The sequence below is a fragment of the Populus trichocarpa genome, chromosome 1 (assembly GCF_000002775.5).
Source record: "Populus trichocarpa isolate Nisqually-1 chromosome 1, P.trichocarpa_v4.1, whole genome shotgun sequence".
Lineage (NCBI taxonomy): Eukaryota > Viridiplantae > Streptophyta > Magnoliopsida > Malpighiales > Salicaceae > Populus > Populus trichocarpa.
Window position 1 is genome coordinate 38,277,003 of NC_037285.2, and position 15,086 is coordinate 38,292,088.

A 15,086-nucleotide genomic window follows, 5' to 3' on the forward strand; every position below is an offset into this window, starting at 1 on the left:
AGTGCAGTTGCTGGTCCCGATCGCCTTGTGATTGGCGCATGATCAACTTTCTAAAGTAGAGATCTTCTAGATTGTTTTTATATTTTAAAAGTATTTTAGAAAAAATTAAATTTTTTTATTTTAAATTAATATTGTTTTAATATTTTTAAATTATTTTGATGTGTTAATATATTTTTAAATAAAAAACATTTTAAAAACGTAATCCAAATATAAACTTGCAGATAACTACGTCTTACCGACGGGGTGGCTGAGAATGTTCAGGTATCCTCTTCAAGTAGATACCCTCTCCGCTCGGGCAAACCCCGACCACCACACAACTTTCAAGGGGTACTAAAATCTTGATTTCCTGGTCCATATGCCCCTAATGAAAGGGTATTTTAGTAATGTTATTGTAGAACACGACACGATCGCACATCTCTGTCCATCGCAGTTTCTCCATGGTCTATATATAGAGAGGTGTACTTGCTGGGTTTTGACACACCAACCGAGGAACCACCAGCCCCTCCTAACTCTTCCTCTTCTTCTTCTTCAAGATTAAAAAAAAGAAAAGATGAACCGAGCTAAGCATCCAAACCTACGAGTCCTGAGTAAGCTAACAGAGTCTCGGATTCTAAAGAAAATAACCCAATTCCTACTCTCAGTTTCAGTGTTTTCCTTGCTTTTATCTAATTATTCCTCTGGGCCTTCTTTCCTTCATTCCTTGTACTTCTACTTGTCTACAGTCCCTGTCCAGTTGTTTACCCATACCTTAGACAAGAACTGCATCTTCCTCCTCTGCAATGGACTCCTAGTTTTCGTCGCTAGATACTCGGGTTTGGCCCCCACTATTGATGATCATCAGTCTTTCAAGAAGTATGAAGATGCCACATCGGAGTCTAGAATGCCAGTGCAGCAGGGGGATGGATCAGGTTTGGTGGAGAATGTTGATGGTTTCCTGCAAGAAAACATTGCTGTCACGAAAGAAGATGGGTTCGTGAATGATAATGATCATGGACGAACAGAAGATAGAGAAATTGAGGAGCTCATCGTGGGAGATCGAGAAGAAAAGGATGATGACAAGGGAGATGGAGGAATTGGGTTCTTGATTATTGGGAAAGAAGGAGACCATGGAAGTGAACTTTCTCTTCAAGGACACGAGGAGGTAGAGTCCTTGAATGATGAGGAATTCCATGCCACTACTCAAGAAGAATATCAAGCAGAATATTATGTCGACGATGGTGAAGAAAATGGAGTGCTGAGTACACAAGAGTTGAACGAGAAGTTTGAAGAATTCATTAGAAAGACGAAAGAAGAGATAAGAACTGAAGCTCAACAACAATATCTAGTCATGGCTAATTAATTCATATTATCAGCCAATTATCATGTCTGTAAACGATGTATAATTGTCTCGTTCTGTTTAATATAGACAGCCTTATTAATCACATTAATCTATATAGTTTGTCTTCTTCTTCTTCTTCTTCTTCTTGAACTTTAATCTAGCTACTGGCATCTAACACAATTAGAACTTAGAAGCCACAAATATTTGCATGGCTTTCATCCATCCGTAGCTTCATTAGCAATATTCATCAGTGTATCCAGTATTTCTCGCGAAACAGTTCAACAGTCGTCGTAATTTGTCAAACTGAGAAACTTTTATCGACAATTTGCAAGAGATCTAAATATTTGTGGTTCTTAATTATATAATCATGTCCATGATGCTGAAGAGTTAATTTAATGTTATTATTTTGGACTAAGATCAGGCCCATATATGACAATGATATTCATGTCGAGATTGAAATCAGGAGGACCTGCTGTAATTATATAAGACAAAAGATGAAAGATTGACAAATTTTGTCCGCCTGCAATATTGCAGAAGTCCATTGGAGAGAGTAATTCACAATTACCCCCTTTACTTGGGAACTTCTTTTGCCAAAAGTAATGCTCATAATGGTCGGTGAAAGCATTCACGGATCAAGTGATATATGAATAGAAATGGCTTTTATCGTATGGTTAAGTTATATATGAATTATCTAACCTAAAAATCAAGAATAGTAAGTTCTTAGTTAACTAAAAAAAAACTTAGAATAACAAAAACATATTATATTTGTCAAAAAAATGAAAAATCATATTAATACGGATTCATGTCATGGATACTGATCAAAAAATGCAAAATACTATTTTCTTGAATATCATTTAAAAAAGTTTTGTTTTCAAATTTTTTATTTTTCTACGATATACGATTTTATTGGTTCACCAATATTATGAAGAAATTTATATTAAGCTATGTTATAGAAAAAACAGAGGATTGTTTTTGGTTTTTTTTATTTCATGCTAAGAAAAGTGCTTTGATTTATTTCAAAATACTGCAATTGATCATATGCGTAAAAAATAAGCTAATTCTGCAGCTTTCAATTTCTTGTGGAGTCAAATTCTCATCACCACAAGTCAAAGGATTAGCCTATGGCCTTTGATAAAATAATATCTTTTATAAAGAGTCCAAGTAAAATGTTATGATTTTTTCCCAACAAAAAAATATAGTATTCCTTCTTTGTTTTTTTTATCGAATCAATCATTACCATTACCTACCTTCCATAAAATTATGCACCAAAATTAAGAGTTAATAAATAAATGAAGAAATCATTTAGCAAGTGATACAATGGTAAAAGCTTAAAATTAAGGAGGTTGCTCTCTTTATAATCTCAGGTTCAAGCTCTGCAATTGTTAATATAATAGCCACCAGAAACTTATATGGTCGTTAACTTCAGGGCCCGTGAGATTAGTCGAGATGTGCGCAAGCTGGTCCAAATACTCACATTAATCAAAAAAATAATTAACAAATTGAAGAGCCCATAGAAAGATATCCGATCCCTTGTGGAAAATAAATTATTTTGTGAGACAATAATAAATATATCAAGTTTTTATTAAGATAACTGGAAATTTCAATTAATAAAAACCTCAATGATGACCTAAATTTTTTTATACTACGGTTAAATATTAAAAAATAATTTATTTTAAAAAACTATTTTCCATGAATTCACATTTTAAAAGTAATTAATTTATTTTTTGACGAACAAATTAACATGTATTAAACAAGTATTAAGTTATTTAAATTCAATTTCCAAACTTTTCAATTAATATATTTCTTAAACAAGTATTAAGTTATTTTATCTAAAATTTCAAAATGTATTTCTTTTCACTTATGTAATATATATACAAGATTATAAGTAGTCCATTAAAGATTACGCTTTTTTTTTTTTTTTTAATAATTGACTCACCATTATAATTACTTGTGTCAAATCAACCGAATGCAAAATTAAATGTGTCAAACTAATTGAATGCAACGTTATAAATTGTGAATGAAGTAATTATTTTAAATTATGTATTGAAGTTTTTGCGAAATCAAAATCACTTTTTTTCTAAAATAAATAATTAAATTGGGACACCATGCTTGGTTAATTTTTAAAACTGAGGTTAGCAGGAAGACGCGTGCTCCATTACATTGACTGCCTTGAAAATATATTTATAGAACACTACTACCATATCAACAATATTCTGTGGGAACAAGAGTAAAATCAAGCCAAAATCAGATCTTTACTTCCTCCAAAAATAACAAGGACACTCAACTAGACACGCATGGTGTTCACAAAAGCAATATTCCTAGCCAAAACTTTCCAGTTTCAGCCCTTTAAACTGACACATGTCACCAATCATTAGCATAGAATCTATGCTTCTTTTGCAGTACCCACCATATGAACTTGTCATCGAGCTTTTGATGAATGATCTTAGGCAATCCAGCTTAATTCGTGCTTGGTTACCTCTGCTCCCAATTGAATCATAAATCGATGCCAACGACGACAGCCATGGACTTGGGAAGTTCTTTCAACACATTATTGTTGTTACAGCATGAAAACACAAAAAAATTGTTTCCATATTGTATGAGAGAGATTGAGATATTGACGTCTTATTTGCATGGTACGGCTACATGTGGCCGACGAATCTATGAGCTCTTTACACCTGTGGTTATAAACTCAAGAGCTTTCACTTTCATGGATTCACATCAAAATTCAATTTCTATCTATACGGCTGGTTCCTCGTATTTCAAAGGGAAACCAGTTCCCAAATCGAACGAACATGCTTGATTCAACACTCCCCGTGTCTCAAAACTCGTAGAAAGCGAGTGAATGGATCTAGAAGAATCCATCCAAATTATGTGGGGCTGAAGAGTAGGATAAGACGTGACACAGCATACCCACCTGGATGGGCAACTTGCTGCTATAATCTTCGAGGGGAAGTAAAGACTTTGCTAGGTAAAGTTGTACTGTTCTGGTATTGTTTTGGCGGGACACTCGAAAAGCCATAGAAAGAAAACAAATTTACATAGTTTATATCGAAGTAGATTTTTTAAGCTATAGTGAACGGTGATTGTCCGAAAACCTGTACTTCTCAGCTGGTACCTACCCTGTGTTAGATGCCCACGTGACACATGAAGTTTGGGGATATTAATTCATGTGGTTTTCACTTGCCCAGAATCATGGATGAAGATGGGTAGCTAGGCATGATGATAATCTGGTAGAACGCAGCAGAAAACCATTTAGGGCCATCTACACGCACGCACGCACGAAAGAGAATGGCTATGGATGATTTGCTGTTATTTTGGGCCAAAATGACAGCAAATCATCTTCATGTACAGAAGGGATATCAGAATAGCATCAGCAATATTTTCCATATAACCATTAATTAAGTGCTATGGATTTTCCTTACTGCATGTGTCGTGAAAGTTTTTCATATCATTTCACAGTTAACTAATTTCTCCATAAAAACAAGAAATAAGGTTGGTAACGAGTTTATTGTCGTGGTTGTGGTTTTAAAAAATATATTTTATAAAAAATACTTTTAGTTAAGGTTGATTTGAAAAAATATATGTTTGGTTAAAACTATGGTTGAAATTAAAGTTGAACAAAAAGTAGCTTAATGTGTTTGGTTAAAAAAAAATGATTTTCAAATTGAGGTTATAACATAATATATATATATATATATATATATATATATATATATTAATGATTTTTAATTAAATATTATAGATTTAACTACTGTTATTACATCATGAAATAAATAATATTGATATCAAATATTTTTTTATTATTCTATTAAACTATATGCAGTGTCATCACATACGAAATCTATTCAATAAGGACTATATTTTCCATGGTTTCTTAAGCACGCAACAACAAAAACTGAATTTTTGGCTACGTCATCAAGCGATCTCCTTCTAATTTTTTGAATAAAACACAATTAAAAAAAAAATAAAAACTGAATTTTTTTTAACTGGGTTGGACCCGGCAAGAACATAATTAGAATTGCGATCAAATTCCACAAATGCTACGTCATCATGCGATATCCTTCTAATTTATATAGTGTTATTAAATAATATTAAATACTTTTTTTCGAGTAAAACTCAATTTTTTAAAAAACATTTACAATTTCATTACGTACAAAATTCATTCGACAAGAACTACAGTTCTATGATTTTTTGAGCGTGCAATAAAATTAGGTAAAATATTATTAGAAATAAAATTGAGATTACAGTACGAGTAAATTTAATTCATCTTAAACTATTTTTTTTAAAAAAAATTATTGTTCACGTTCACGTAAACAGTGCGAGTGAAATCAATTAACTGCACTGGTTTTTCAGGAAAAAAAACTAAACTTTTCATGTGAACAGTGCGAGTGAATTAATTCACTCGCACTGGTTTTTCAAAAAAAAACTGTGCACTTTAGTGAACAACGTGACAGTGGAGCATGGCTCCACTATTCACTGAACAGTGGAGCCATGCTCCACTATTGTGGTTCCTCCCTAACGAGAAGCAGCAAAATGCTGCTTCTCAAAACCTGCAGCACAATCGTTGTTTTTAGTGGGTCCTACCAGCGTTCAACATTTTTTCCTTCTTAACCAAACGATATTATGTGTGGCTGCGGGTAAACCTCACCCGCAGCGACGTTACCAAACGGGCACGTAATACGGTACATAGATCATTGGTCAGCACATATCATATACTTTTTTTTAATATATATATATATATATATATATATATATATATATATATATATATATATATATATATATATATATATAAAGATTGTGATATTTTATACCATATCTTTTATTTCTTAATATTAAAACAATGATATATTGAATTGATCTAGATCAACCATAACTAACTTGCAAAACCTATATTATGATATCGTGATGACCACATAGAAGCAAAGCAAAACAAATTAGAAAACACAATTTCTAATTAGCCAAAATATTAAATGATAAAAAAAATAATTAAAAAATAGCTCGAGTCACCCTAGTAAACCTGTTTAACTCGCGATCCAAGTCATGAGAACAAGATTATCCTATAGAAGATTAAAAAAAAAAATCACTAAGCTTAGCTCTCAACCAATCCATTGTTGATAACAAGATCATAAAAGAAATAATTTGAAAAAAAAGTAAAAAAATAATCTGAGTCAATTTAGAAAATTCACGACCCGAGTTATGAAACCAGGATAACTTAATAGAAATCAAATAAAAAAAATTATGAATTCCACTTCTCAACCAACTAAGATTGTGCTGGATCATGAGAACGAGATTACCTCACATAAAGCAAATTAAAAACAAAAAAAAAAAACCTATGAAGCTCAATTTTCAACCAGTTCATTGTTGAAGAACAAAATTAGAAAAGAAATAATTTTAAAAAATGAAAAATAAATCTAAGTCATCCCGGATTAACTTGGCAAACCCGCGACTGAGTCATGAGACCAGAAAAACTTAATAAAAAGCAAATAAGAAAAAAACCACAAAATTAAATTCTCAACTAACCAAACCCACAACCTGAGTGATGAGAATAAGATTATTCAATGGAAAGCAAATTAAAAAAAGTATGAAACATAGCTTTCAACCAACTCATTGTTAAAGGATGAAATCAGAAAAGAAATAATTTAAAAAAAAACCTGAGTCAAACTGGGTTAACCTAGAAAATCCGTGACCCGGGTCATGGACCGAGTTAACTTAATAGCAATCAAATTGAAAAAATTTAGGAAGCTTAATTCTCAACCAACTAAATATTGATGGTTGAAATTAAAAATAAACGAACCACAAAAAAAAAAAAACAATCTGAGACAACTTGACTAACCCTCTAAACTGTTACTCGGAAGACCAGCATAATCTTGTAGAGAGAAAATTAAAAATAATCATAAAGCTTAATTCCCAACCTAACCCAATGTTAAAGAGTGAAACTGGGAAAAAAAGCAAATTAAAAAAAATAAAAAAACTGAGTCAACCCTTCAAACTTGCGTCTAGATCATGAAACCAAGATAACCTCATATAAAAGAAAGTGAAAAACATTTATGAAGCTTAATCCCTAACCAATCAAGTTTTAAAGGATAAAATTAAAAAAAAAAAGTTTTTAAGAAAGGACCTAAAAAAGCTGACGTCAATTCAAGGTAACCTTCTAAATCCATGAACCAAGTCATGTGGCCGGAATTATCTCATAGAAGACAAACAAAAAACGATCACAGAGCTCAATCCCCAATTAATCCAATAATGAGGGATATTGAAATCAAACAGTAAATCCAATTAAAAAAAAAAAGAATCCAAAACAAAATAATCAGCAATTAAAAGAAAGATAATCAAATTTAACATAAAAATAAAATGACAAGACCCCTTGCTATTTTGAAGAGAATAGACGTGAAAAATGAGGAGATGAGAGAGAAAAAAAAAGAGAAATTGTCACTCACTGCATTACTAGGTCGGTCTTGCCGAGACACTTCCAATGCTATTAAGAAAGACGACACCATAACCATCTAGGTGGTGGTCCAGTGGTAAAAGCTTGAGATCAAAAGGTTTGCTCCCTCTGTGGTCTCAGGTTCGAGCCCTGTGGTTGCTCATATGATGGCCACTGGAGGCTTACATGGTCGTTAACTTCAAGGCCCGTGGGATTAGTCGAGGTGCGCGAAAGCTGGCCCGGACACCCACGTTAAACTAAAAAAGAAAGACGACACCACTACACAAGAGGAAGCTGCACAAACTGCTAGGACACAATGACTTTCTTCATATGTTGGCGCGTGCAATGCAAGCACTAGGCTCTTTACCAATACCCATAGACCCGAGTCCTATTTAGTTTCAAATTTTACCCCTTAAGCCTTAACACTATTAAATCCAATCTCAAATAAAATCAATTTTAAATGATCAAATTGAAAAATAAAAATCAAGTAACTATAAAACATGGAGTTGATCTTTCTCTTGCACGAGCAATTCAGTCATTGATTCTTCCAAGAAAAAGATGTTGAATATTTATCTATTATTCAAATTTAATCCTTATAATTTTAAAATTTTCATTTTAGTTTTTAAACTTAGTATTAATCGAGTGACAAAAGTTAGATAACCAAACCTTTAAGTTTAATCTTAAAGACAACTTCAAAGAAACAAATTGAAGAAAAAAAAAAACCACTCGATCTAGTAAAGGCGCCCCCCCCCCCCTCCCAGGTTTATTTATTTATTTATTATTAATGTTAATGTATTAGATTATGGAAATATAGAGCCTTTTTATTTATTTATTTATTATTAATGTTAACGTATTAGATTATGGAAATATAGAGCCATAAACGGTCTAATAAGAATTCAAAAATCACATCTCTCTATAAGAAAAACCATAAAAATATATTTAGTATCAATTTAATAGATTCAATAATATTCCCTCTTAACTACAAAGATTAAGGAAACAAGGGGATCAAAATAAATAACTATCATTATTACCCATAAAAAAAAATGAAATGCTAAATGAGGAAAACCCAAGGACAAAATATAGGCCTACTCTGCCTTTTCACATTATGGTGCAACATTTAGGGTCAGGTGGAAGGGGTGCTGGCGGTGCTGATGGAGCTTTACTGACTGGTGATGGCTGCTGCTGCTGTTGATGCTGTGGTAGAGGAGGTGGTGGTGGATACTGCTGTGGTGGTGGAGGCCATGGAGGCGGTGGCATTGTCCCTAGCAGAGGCGGTGGCATTGGATACGGATTTCTCCCATACAATTGTTGTTCTGGCCCTCTAAAGAAATGATATGGAATTGGAATTGGAATTGGAGGGTATGGTACCTCATGTGGATTATAAGGATTATCTCCATAAAATGAATAAGGTATTTGTTCCATGACCTCACCATCAAACCTAAGAGATGAGACCTCTCCATGTTTCCCATATTTATCAAAGACATTCAAAATTGTTGTGGGATTTACTTTTCCAATGACCTTCACTGTCCCTTGTTCTGCATCTAGAACCACAGAATATACTCCTACCAATAAAAGCAGGTATAAAAAATCTATAGTAAAACAAGGTCAATGTTACATAGAAATATATTTTCATGTGGTCATAATAAGTTATGACAAAACATCAATCGAAATAGATTAGTACCTTTTAGATTCTGTAACACTTCCATCATTTGCCTTTTACACCCATCACAATGGACATCCACTCTCATCATACAACTCTGCAAAATACATACTTCAAGAAAATGGTATGGAAAAGGAAAATTGCTTCAAGTAAAATCAATAAGAGCTACAAGAAATTAAATCAAACTGAGGATCTGAGTCTAACCATCTGTGCATTGGAGTCCATTTGAAGGTACTTGGAACAATGCTGTGTATTTTTTTTTCCAGCAGACTTGGAACAAAGTTTCTTGAGGGAGAAGAAGAGATTTAATACCAGAAACATCTGAGAATGTTGGGCTGTCAATAGTTGTCATGAAGGTTTGATTTGCAATTGTAACCAAGAACATCACGAAATTTTTAACCCAATAAGGTAAACATTGAAAGAGAGTCTATATTCATTTCTCAAGGAATCGACTTGTGATCTTGTTTCCATACTTCTTTGTCAACTTTCGAACTCATTCCTCAAACCTCTTCATCTTTATTATAGGAATGGTGGAAAATAAAAATAAAAAAGAAATCGCCTGACCCTAATAAAAGGTCATTACTTCACTAGTGTGATTTATTTAGAAAAAAAACAAATTTATTCCATGAAAAGGCAATGATATTATTTTAACGTCTAGAGATGTTTACTATATATTGTTGAAATACTGCAATAGTTCTGTTTAATTAATGAAAGTTTCCTGTATTATATCCGTTATCCTGATAGCTATTAATCTATCTTGATTTTACTTCCTGTTTTGGCCCTCAATTAGAGATATTCAGAGGTTGGTTAATGGTTAAGTGTATTGATTTTGTCTGCATCAATACAAGAGCTCGTCTTTCAATTTGGAGAACATTCTCCTACTGCTAACCATTACCCAGGTTGCATGAACAATTGTGCAGAGAGAAAAATTACACTCTGAATATATGAACTTTACCCTTTTCAATTAAGTATTTTAATTTCATTTCATTTTCAATCGAGGATTTCAACTCTCAACTATCCAAAAAAAACCTTTTTCCAATCGAGTAGTTCAACTCTTGATGTTGTTTCCAGGGAGCACTTCAACTTTCGGAATCTTTGATGGTATGTACTGCTCTGACAAGAAGGAAAGGGTGTGCACAGAAAATGCTTCAATCTCGAATTTTACTCCCTTTTGCAACATTAGCTCTAGCTCCAACCTATCAAGGAATATTATACCACCCATTATTTATCATGGTGCTCCACAGCCATAATATGCATGGGCATGCGAGGCACGTGTGCACACACACCAATAATATTAGAATATTATCTAGTGTCACAAAAACCCTACCTCCATTCCGGCACTTCCTTTTGAAGGTAGCATCTGAGTAACATAGTCTCGGTTCTTCTCTTGTCTAACAGACAATGCAAACAAAATTAGCACAAACTAGGAAATGGTACTTTAAAAAGTTAAGGAGCAAGCAGATTTAAAAGATTGAAAACTAAATTTTCACACCCTCTGCTGTCAATGGGAGCAAACACTGTTGCGGAAGATCATATTTCTCAAAATCCGAAGGAAAAGCTCCAAGCCATTGTACCTCCGGGACACGCAAAATTTTTGCATCATATGCCATTTGCTTCCAACATTGAAGTGCAAGGTAGAAAGAAAGAAAAAAGAAACAAGTCACAGGGTTAGATGAGATTTGGGAATCTACATTTATATAGATATCTTACTCTCAAACAGAATTGAATAGACAAATATCAAAATAATATGTTATCCAATCAAGAAGCCTAACCATGGAACCAAATCGATAGGTAGTCAGGATGTCAAAGCCATATGGATCACAATCTACTAAACAGTAGACAGGCAGACACAGCTTCTCAACAAGTAGCCGCAGGAACCTGATAGTGCTTAAGAGTTCATAGAACAAAGATCGAAAAGCTCAAAGCCATGAGAACGGCGTATGCAACACACAGTGCAGAGATTTTCTACCTTCTGGTGGGAATATCTGGATACCCTCTTCCCTGAAAAGCACAGAAAGAGAAATAAACACAAAAAACAATGGAAAGAAGAGATAATCAACAAAGTTTCACTTACAGTGATCACAATACAGCGGTTTGCATTACAGAACTTATCATTTGCTAAACGCTGGAATACTGGATGTCAGGGATTCAAATTCAGCCAACTAAGAGATCTGAAATATGGAACTCTTGGTTTCTCTTTAAACAGGAACATTGAAGATGAGAAGATTTACCTGATTCCTTCTCCACAATGAGTATGTAGTTGGCAACACTGACAATATCTTATAAGCAAGAATTAGCGGCAATCAGTATTCAAGAATTTCTTTCATAGAATGTTTCATTAATCAAACATAAAGCCTGTTAGATAAATATTTAAAAGTACAATTTGAACAACAATTGCAAACGCCATTCATGAACTTGAAATAAAAAAAAATGTTGAAAATTTGTGTGAAACAACCCAAATGTATGAGATATTCTTTTTCCTTTTCAATCAAATGGTAATGTGCATTTTGGACCGGTAAAGTAGTCTACTATCATACAGCCCATTGCTGTCACTTAACAGTTACTTTCTTGATATTTTAGCTGAGATACCTTTGACTTCCTCAACGTGCACAGGGATGGTATAGGCCTGCAAATGAGTCAGATGCACAATTATATTCCAGAATGTGAGAAGTTGACTCAGTCTATGATCTCTTTCATTCTTACAGTGGTAGGAGAACTTATGCAATCAAATTTCCTCCCAGCTTCCAAGAACTGTAACCATCCCATTACCAACCTATATAACAAGCATAGATGGATCCATAAATAATAGGATATCTTATACACAGTGAAACATAATTCCCATTGCTTCTTTCAAGAGTTGAGTGTGACCCAGAAGTACCCACCCGTTTCCAACAGAGACCTGCCAAAGGATTTGAAAGTTAGTAAATTTCTCAAGATCTCAAAAACAGTAGTATTCCTTCAAATGATAGAGCGGCTTAAGGAATCAATCTCAAAAACTGGAGAGGACAGTCATCAAACATATTGACTACTTATTTTACCTTTCACCTCTCGACTGATTATAAAGACCAGAATTCACTGACAATCAATCAGACAAAAAAAAAAGGACTGTTGCACTTTATTAGCAGTTATAAAGGATCATGACAACTTGGAGTTGGTTAAGCAAACAGAAAAAGAGTAGCCTCTTGCTGCTAATGACATAGTCCATTCTTAAATTTAATATCAAAAGAACTGTCATATTTAAGATATTAACTAGAATCCTCTCCCAAACCATGTGAACGTTTTCCTTTAACCTCTCATATGCAGTATCCTTTAACCACAGATAATTTCAAGGTGAAACCAATGTAGCATCTACCACATTTAGGTTGTGACGACTGCATTGCAGAAGGATGCATATGTCATTAATTGCGCGGTCCACGACAGACTGTTCTGCATGACAAAAAAAAAGTAGAAAAAATTTACAATCACTTCATAAAGTTCTAGCACGTTATTGAGTGCAATTTTCACGAGTAAAATAAATTGTACTGAAAATTTAGGTTTTGCAGGCACCTCATTATCAGCAGTTGAATTGTACACGATAATATAATATAACGTCTAACAAGAACCATGTCTCTATCTTCTAAAGTAAGAAATGTTTTAAATTCACCTGAAAACACAGATGGGTGCATGTAATATATATCTCTCTTAGACCCATGTCGGTTCTCTTGCAGAAGTTTCTGAACAATCACCAGCACTCTCAGCAAGACATCTGAAATTCAACAAAGAGACCAAAAATGAACTAATGCTTGCATCTCCAACTCGATTACATAAGTTGCTCCAGACAATTCGATTCAATAACGTACACAACTCACCTATTCTACACGCATGACATTGTCTCGTAAGTGTGAGAACTTGTTGCCCCTTAGGCAAATCAGAGCTGCACAAGCTGCATAAACCGATAGAAAGGTAACATACCCTAGCACATCATTACACATGAGATATCTAGAAACCCATAAAGGGTATTCAAATCATAAGACAGTAGACATTTAAATACACCTTATCTTCTACTAGTACACAATCTATTGTCGTTTTTTCAAAAAAAAATTCAAAATTCTAAAATTCTCAGAGTAACTTGTTTGCAATTTTTGTTTATGAGAATGCAAACAGAACCCATATATTGCATTAGTAATTTCATGCTAAAATTGCAATTAATTAAGCAACTTGTAAGAAAATTGATAAAAACAAACCAGTTTGAATTGGGATCGGTGCAGTAGTTTCTAAATTTGTGGATGCAAATGTTAGGAGATCGTCCCTCGCTTAGCTCTTTCACTAATGATGTAGTCAAATCTGCATTTATCACCAAAATTAGTTGAATTATAGTTAATTATTGAAATGTAAATTGTATTTCGTAATTTTGGTGACCTTTGATTTTTGAGAGTAAAGCTCTTGAGCTTGCATTTCTCTCCATTATTTTTTTATTTTTCCCTTGCCTGCCTGAAACTGAGAAACTGTTAGTTTGTTTCTTTCTTTAGTTATTATTAAAAGAATTGTATTTGCCTTGGTCAAGCCAAGGGGTGTTTTTGTCCAGTGTAGTTATCCAGATTGACCAGGGTATTTTAGTACTTTTAATAGATAAAATATTATTTAATATGAGAAAGGCAACTCCACGTGGAAGTGATACATGCTTGTGGGTTCTCTTGTGGTCGTCAAACGACGCGTGTCGTAGTCAAACTTCAGTGATGATGTTTTAATCCTCATAGCGTTTTTTTCATGACTGGGCAAATATGTCGGGTTTTGCACCGATAATCTTCTTCTTCTTTTTTCTGTTGTTTTTTTCTTTCCTTCTCGTCGGTTCTAAAACCATCCCCTCTACATTTTTAAAACAGCTCTTCAAGTTATTATTTTTTCAGATTTAATTGATATATTTTTTTTAATTATTCATATAATTAAAAAAATTAATTTAAACCTCTTTTTTTTCACCTTCCAAATTTAGTTTTTTTATTTTTTATTTATTCTTTGAATTGAATTATTTTTTTAATTGCATCCCTTAATATTTTATATCATTTTTATAATTGGATAATTCTTTCAATTGCATCCCTCAATATTTTATATCATTCTTTCAATTACATTCTTTAATATTTTAGTTCATTTTATTTTATATCACATTTGTTTCTTATTCTCATGATCACTATTTGTTTTGATTTTGATCATGTTTTTGTTGCAACTTTCTTTTTCGATTTCATCCCTCGGCATTTCATTGATTGAGATTTTGTTAACCTTTTGGGTCACATGTTTGAAAGGTTGGGCCGGGTTAGCTTAGATCTTTTTTTTTAGGTGCTTTTTATAGTTGATTTTTGTTGGTACCATTCTTCTATAAGGTTATCACGATCTCATGTGCCAAGCCACAAGTTTCACATGTTAACCCAGATTTGCCCGGGACAATATTATTTTTTTTAATTTATTTGTTGTTGTTATTTCCTAATTTTGTTTATCATATTATCAAACTAATCAAGGTTTAACCTAAATATCAAATATTTCTTACTTTTTTAAAAAAAAACCATCTTTTTTTCAGGTTGAACAAAAATCTTGATATGACCCATGATATCGCACGAGCCACCAATCTAGTACATATACTAAAAGAAAATGCTATTTCACTGTATAAATGGTATAAAGGAATAGTTTTTCTATTTTATTATTGTAGCGAT

At 33.1% G+C, this 15,086-nt stretch overlaps 3 protein-coding genes across 5 annotated transcripts; 1 reads left to right on the forward strand and 2 right to left on the reverse strand.

Moving 5' to 3' along the window:
• The first annotated feature begins 256 nt into the window (after positions 1-256).
• Positions 257-1,431, forward strand: LOC7487537 (uncharacterized). Its single transcript, XM_002298825.4, has one exon. It carries the CDS (start codon positions 551-553, stop codon positions 1,337-1,339), a length of 789 nt encoding a protein of 262 aa, XP_002298861.1. The 5' UTR covers positions 257-550; the 3' UTR covers positions 1,340-1,431.
• Positions 1,432-8,636: 7,205 nt separating this feature from the next.
• On the reverse strand, positions 8,637-10,192 carry LOC18095374 (uncharacterized). 2 transcript variants are annotated; one of them, XM_024601382.2, is made up of 3 exons: positions 9,610-10,192; positions 9,427-9,502; positions 8,637-9,304 (listed from the first exon to the last, which is right to left on the reverse strand). In XM_024601382.2, the coding sequence occupies exons 1-3, from the start codon at positions 9,724-9,726 to the stop codon at positions 8,844-8,846; spliced, it is 654 nt and encodes a 217-aa protein (XP_024457150.1). In that variant the 5' UTR covers positions 9,727-10,192; the 3' UTR covers positions 8,637-8,843. The 2 variants fall into 2 exon arrangements, with proteins under 2 accessions (XP_024457150.1, XP_024457145.1); XM_024601377.2 differs by having other exon boundaries at positions 8,637-9,307.
• A 154-nt stretch (positions 10,193-10,346) lies between these two features.
• Positions 10,347-13,918, reverse strand: LOC7485108 (meiotic recombination protein SPO11-1). 2 transcript variants are annotated; one of them, XM_024601373.2, is made up of 15 exons: positions 13,804-13,918; positions 13,629-13,728; positions 13,254-13,327; positions 13,049-13,150; positions 12,761-12,831; positions 12,288-12,304; positions 12,109-12,178; positions 11,995-12,031; positions 11,637-11,684; positions 11,480-11,538; positions 11,375-11,406; positions 11,178-11,283; positions 10,898-11,018; positions 10,733-10,796; positions 10,347-10,601 (listed from the first exon to the last, which is right to left on the reverse strand). In XM_024601373.2, the coding sequence occupies exons 1-15, from the start codon at positions 13,847-13,849 to the stop codon at positions 10,454-10,456; spliced, it is 1,095 nt and encodes a 364-aa protein (XP_024457141.1). In that variant the 5' UTR covers positions 13,850-13,918; the 3' UTR covers positions 10,347-10,453. The 2 variants fall into 2 exon arrangements, with proteins under 2 accessions (XP_024457141.1, XP_002300376.1); XM_002300340.3 differs by having other exon boundaries at positions 12,758-12,831.
• Positions 13,919-15,086: the final 1,168 nt, after the last annotated feature.

Bases quoted from the DNA above. Each gene is read 5' to 3' on its own strand.
- LOC7487537 (XM_002298825.4), top strand. From the start codon at position 551: ATGAACCGAGCTAAGCATCCAAACCTACGAGTCCTGAGTAAGCTAACA.
- LOC18095374 (XM_024601377.2), bottom strand. From the start codon at position 9,726: ATGTTTCTGGTATTAAATCTCTTCTTCTCCCTCAAGAAACTTTGTTCC. The intron at 9,503-9,609 runs GTTAGACTCAGA...TGTATTTTGCAG, and splicing joins TGGACTCCAATGCACAGATG to AGTTGTATGATGAGAGTGGA. The intron at 9,308-9,426 runs GTACTAATCTAT...TTTTATTGGTAG, and splicing joins AGTGTTACAGAATCTAAAAG to GAGTATATTCTGTGGTTCTA.
- LOC7485108 (XM_002300340.3), bottom strand. From the start codon at position 13,849: ATGGAGAGAAATGCAAGCTCAAGAGCTTTACTCTCAAAAATCAAAG. The intron at 12,032-12,108 runs GTAAGAATGAAA...ACTCATTTGCAG, and splicing joins GCATAAGTTCTCCTACCACT to GCCTATACCATCCCTGTGCA. The intron at 11,685-11,994 runs GTATCTCAGCTA...CTTGCTTATAAG, and splicing joins GCACGTTGAGGAAGTCAAAG to ATATTGTCAGTGTTGCCAAC.